General features: G+C 57.2%; 1 protein-coding gene across 1 annotated transcript in view; it reads left to right on the top strand.

Moving 5' to 3' along the window:
- The window catches only part of PSD (pleckstrin and Sec7 domain containing), a gene marked incomplete at its 5' end in the record, with an annotated part of 34,745 nt that overhangs the window by 23,007 nt on the left and 6,191 nt on the right, over nucleotides 1-5,547 (top strand). Inside the window, one exon of the mRNA XM_017725937.1 lies at nucleotides 5,080-5,123. Coding sequence (XP_017581426.1) covers nucleotides 5,080-5,123 — 44 coding nt within the window. The remainder of the gene's footprint in view (nucleotides 1-5,079; nucleotides 5,124-5,547) is intronic.

Genomic DNA, 5,547 nt, shown 5'->3' with positions numbered 1-5,547 from the left:
GCCCCCCCCAAAAAAAGAAGCCGGTAAGCGGCGGGCCGGGGAAGCGGGGGGAATTCCGTGGGGGAATGCGCAGCGCCCTGCGCCCCGGCGGGGACACGGGGGGGTGAACATGCCCGGACGGTCGCTCGCTGCAAGAGCCTCAGCCCTGGTACGGAGCAGTCAGCCTCCATCTCCCTCTCGTTCCTGCTTTCTGCGGAGCCGGGTCTCCACCATGCCCCCTCCTCCCGAGGGTCCCCGTCCCCAATCCTGCATTTCTGCCCCCTTCATCCCACCCCGATCACGGAGGTGGCGGGAGCGCGGCAAGACCTGGGTGACATTGCGCCGCTTACCGTGGTCTGGCAGCAGTGCTTGCTCGAAAACATCGCTGCGAGAGGAATCCAGGACAGAGCCGTACCGTTGGGAGCTGCCCCTACGGCTTAGCATAAGTGACGAGCTCTGCGGGCTCTCTGCCAAGGGTTGCGCTGCGCCGTGCCCTGTCACCCCAGCCAGGGCAGACTGGCACCCACCTGGGCGTCGGGGAGAGCCGCAAGGCAACGCGGAGGGGCAGCGCCGCAGCCCCGGCACCCAGCCGAGCAGAGTTAGAGAGGAAGGAGTGGCTTCCTGGGCAAAAACGGGCTTTTTATTGCCGAGAGCGTGCTCGCTGTGAGCCGGCATCCGTTTTGGAGATATTAGGCTGGTGCGCATCGGTCCTGGGTGGGAAGAAGCGAACAGGCTGTCTCTGGGCGCGTCCTGCCTCGGTCGGGTGCCTGCCTCCGGTGTAGTAGCGGGAGAAGAGCCCACACCGGCCCGTTCCTCGCAGGCAAGCTGGGGCAGAGCAGTCAGGGTTACCCCAGAGCTACTTGGGCTGCCCCCGTGGCTAAAACCAGCCCGGTGGGGCCATCGGGGCCGTGCCAAGCCGCGGTGCTGTCATAGCGCAGTACGGTCTGGGGGCAGCATTAAGTTGTGACGCACTCGGATGGAAACATGCAGTTGGGAGATGCTCGGTCGCTGCTTCCCGCGCTGTGGGGCTGCGCTGGGAAGGGTCTGCTGTCCTGGGGGAGATAGTTGCCTGGGCAAGGAGTAGTTTAAATATTTTGAAAGAGGTTGGTGCAGCTTACAGTGTTACTGAGTCAAAAGTGTGGGGCCAAGATGGGTAGCTGTCACCTGCTGCCACCCATGACTGCAGCAGGGTGGAAGGTCATGCACAGGACATTGTCCCCGTGGCAGCCCATTTTACGGGGAAAAACGTCTGTCCTCAAGTCACTCTGCTCTGTGTGCACACAGGAGCCCCTCTGCAGCAGAGGGGAGGGAGGGACACGGGGATGTATGCAGCAGGGCTGGTGTGTGCCAGGTGATGAGTTGTTCTTGAGCATGGGTTGTGCATGCTGGGCAGGCAGGAAATGCGGGGGGGTGCTGCTGAGGTGAATTAGGGACCCGACAGGTACAGTTCCATCCAACATACAGCTCTGATCTGGCTGTACTGTTCAGATCTGTGCAGCTGGAGGGTCTGTGTGCCTGGGGGACCTCACAGAGCTTTGTGGCTGGGTGTAGCGAAGATATTTTGCTAAGGAAAAGTTGGGCACAGCCAGCAATTGAGCTTTCATGTTTAAATGCTGTCAGTCACAGAGAGAGGTAGAATGACTGCAGGGAGGGTGCTTGGTGGCTGTGAAGTCTGTCTTGAAGAATGTCATGAACCCATGGCTGGTCACAGGGCTGACAAGAGGAAGAGGAGCCTTGATACGCACATGGCATCTTGCTGCATGGAGAGCTGAGCACTGTGGTGTTTAGCAGAGGAACTAGCAGACTGGAAGGAGGATGTGTCCATAAGACTTATGATGCATAGAAGAGGCACTCCAGAAAGGGTTAAAACCCTCATCCAAGTGCCCAAATTCCTGCCTTAACCTTCATCTGTTACTTGAGTACTGGGCTACAGTCCTCAGTACAGTCCTGTGCCAAAGCTGTATTCAGACCAGCTTATTACTCAGCTCCCCAGACCATCACTGGATCTTGCCTCTGGTCTGGTCTGAGCTGAGGAGCTGAAGGGGGGTGTCTTCTCCCTGCCCTGCTTACATAGGCTGTCCCCAGCAGGGCTGGCCCTATGGCTGGGCTAGAACATCAGAGCCCCCTGCCTCTTGCCAGTGCAGCCCCTTAGCTGTCCTTGAGACCGTTTGGTAGAGCGGGACTCAGGAACAGCCTCTCAGCCTGCTTTTGGGAGGGAAAACACCAAAGAAAGATGTTGATTCAGTTAGAAATCCCACTGGGACAGTACATTCCTAGGTCTCTTTAGCATTGCGCATGTCTAGGGCAGAGCTGGCTGACTGGTCTGGCATGCTGCAACAGTGAGCTCATAACCCAGCGATGGCAAAAAACCCCAACCATGCTTGGGGTCATCATCCATAGTGGCATGTGGCCAGTGCCCAGCTTTCTCTTGGGTAGTACTTGCAAGCTCAGAGATGCCAAAGAGTTGCTGTCCTTTTGGCCCAGGGGAAATGAATCCACGGAACAAAGAGAGTCTGGAGAGAGGGACCTGCTGATGAATCTGGTGTCTGTGGTCTCTGCTGACGTGGTTGTGAGTTAGGCTTCAGGAACCTGCGTCACCTGCGCTTCCCTAGCAGAAACGATCTGTGCACCAAAAAGCCCAGAATTTTGTGGAGTGACAGGCAGTGGTTCTGCTACAGGACCAGAACAGCAGAGTGAGCTTTGTGGCTGGAATGCATCTTCTCGGCTAGGACTTGGGCTGAGTCCACCAGCTTTGTACCTGAGATTGGTCTTGGATGAGGTTGGTATTTAGCCAAGCAGAATTTTGGCAGGTTTTAAGTGTAGATGTAAAGCTTTGTGTTGCCCTCTCAATCCCACAGTCTCCCTGTTCCCTTGCACAGGAGTGCTGAGCAGCCCCTGCTCCCTGTCTCTGAGGTGGGGTACTTGGCACCCCTGCTGGTAATGGGCTTGGTGGGATGCTGTTGGGGCTTGTAGCAGGGCAGCTGGGGCCTTTTGAAGCCATAAGGCAGTTCAGCCCGGAGTCCCAGCACCCAGGTTTTTGTAACACAGTACTCTGCCAGGATGTTATCTGACACTGTGCCATCCTGAATTACTCCTCAAGCATCTTCTGCTATCGGCTCATCCACTCAGCATTTAGCAGCAATCCTCCCGCAAGCCCTGCACGGGGCTGGGGTTCTCTCCAGCCCTCCAAAATCCCTGCTCAGCTGGCTCACATCTCCCTGCCTTGGGGCAGGGAGTTGACACTTCTCTGTATCACCAATGAGCCAGATGGAAGCCAAGCCACGTGTGCCATTCTGCCCGCTCTTTCTGAGGTGCTTTTGGGCCATTTCCAGTGGCCACTATGTGCCATTTTTTTAGTCTCCTTTTTGTATCTGTTGGTTCTCAGCATTTTTCAGCTGCATCCCCGGCAGTGATTAAGATCCCTTCTCTTCTGTTTCCCATGGTGACTCCTTATGATCCACATTGCTCTGAGATCCTGCTTATCCCCCTGCTCTGCTCCCAGATTATGTTCTGCAGGGCTCTGGATTGCCTTTTTCCTCACAGATTCTTCTCTAAATCTCTTTGCTCCTCTGGCTGCCTTGCTGCCAGCCTGCTGGTGGGTATCTCCTGCTCACAACTTAGCATCCTGCCCCTCTGGCACTGGGACTGCACTAATGGGTCTGGGATCAAATCTTCTCTCAGGCTCTGAGGCTATTACCCCTTTATAGGTCTCCTGTCTTCCCAGGAGAGAACTGAACCCAACTTTTCTGCCTGCTAGACTGAGACGATCCCTTCCTTCCTCTGAGAAACAAGCTGGTGCTATGCCAGCATTTCCCTGATGGGAAAGTGTGGAAAGAGCTGGGTTCCTGCTCCATCCTGGCTGCTGCGCCTCTTGGGAGTGATGAATGTCCCTTCCCTAGACATCGCTGGGGCCTGTCTGCTGGCCAGCATTCCCGGGCCCCTGCACGCCTCCAGCTGTACTTTCTCAGCCACCAGCAAGATCTCTCAGCAGCAGTCTCTGGCCCAGTGATGGATGTTGACAGCTGCATGAACAGCCTGTGCAAGATTCGAGTATTTTCCTCCAAGGATGATGCCTTCCAGATCTTGCTCCAAAGCCCTCTGTGAGCACTATGTTGAAACCCTCTCTGGAGCCTCCCTGACTACAGAGCTGTGCTGAGTACTGCTGGCTTGCACCCAGCTCAAACCGGACAAACACTTGGGAGCGGGGCCCTTAAGCATCCTGCTGTAGGCAGGCTTAGTTTGTTCCTGTGCAGAAATGCAGGCAGCAGACCCTGCCTTGCTCAGATGGGTGATGTCTGGGTCTCCAAGGAGGGAAAAGTGTTGGGGTTGCTGGGGAGGGGGTAGGGACAGGCCACAGCCACTCCAAGCACCTGCCTTGACCAGCCACAAGGTCCTCTGAGTGTCTCATGAAGGACAGCATGCCAGGGTTTCTGCCAGTGCAGGGCCAGCACTGTGCTGAAGTCTCTCATAAAGTGTGCTCCTGCAGGAGCAATGCATTGCTGGGGAGTGCTGGGTGCTGCCATGAGCCCAGGGTGTGTGGCTGACTGCAGTGAAGTTGTTGGCTGTGGTCTGTTGTGGCATGGAGCTTCTGGAGGCCGTGGGGCAGGCTGAGGTTCCACTGAGTGGGGTGAAGGCATGCACCAATGAAGTCTGTCCCAAAAGCTTGCTGTCGTTGGACTCAGGCCTCCTGAAGGCTGCCACTTTTACCAGTCTGGAGCACCTTGGAATAGGGAGAAACAGCTCTCCCAAGCACTGGGAAATGTTAGGTGTGCCTCACCTTTATGCTGCTAACACTGTGGCACTGTCACGGGCAGGTAGAGACAGAGGGTAGGAGAGGGCAAAATGCCAGGGCCATCCCCTGCATTGTCCTTGAGGTGGGGGGTGGTTTGCAGGTCCCGTGGTCCCCAGCAGAAGGTGTCTGTACCCCTAAATCGAGGTCAGCTGGCTAGCCTGGCCAGGACAGGGCTGGACCAGAACTGACATGAGGTTACCTTAACCTCTGGTGTCCCTGAGCCAGTCTGGCGTGCCTCTTCTGTTCCGCAGAGCAGACCCCCAGCCTGGCACCACTCTCCTGCTGACCCCCCACTCTTCTCTCTGCAGGCTCTGTATGGCTCCATCAAGAACGAGAAGCTGCAGTGGGCCATGTAAGTACCCCTGCAGGGGATGCTGCTGTATGGCACTGGGTGGGCAGTGAGTCCAGCCAGCCCCAGAGGCCACACAAGCCATGATGCTGCAGGGCAGGTGCCCCTGTGAGGATGAGAGCAGGAGAGGGAGCTTGGGCTGGGTTGGGCTGGGGTGCAGGCAGTGTACCCCTGGCTGCCCTCAGCACTGCCATGGGGGTCCCTTCTCCAGCATGCTGGGGGAAAGCCACCTGAGGCTGGTTTCTTGCAGCTCTGGCATGTGTTTGTGCCTTGGTGGCTGTGCCCAGGGTGGGAATAGACAGCCTCTGGAGGTGCTGTGGCTGTGCCAGGGCCCCACAGGGTGCCTGCACCCTCACCTACAGCTGCCATCTCCAGCAGCAGGAGCGGCAGGGCCCGCGCCGCAGGGGTTAAACAGCCCCGTCCTCCC

The sequence above is a fragment of the Corvus brachyrhynchos genome, unplaced genomic scaffold, assembly GCF_000691975.1.
Source record: "Corvus brachyrhynchos isolate BGI_N302 unplaced genomic scaffold, ASM69197v1 scaffold61, whole genome shotgun sequence".
NCBI lineage: Eukaryota > Metazoa > Chordata > Aves > Passeriformes > Corvidae > Corvus > Corvus brachyrhynchos.
This window is presented reverse-complemented; position numbering and strand designations above follow the sequence as displayed.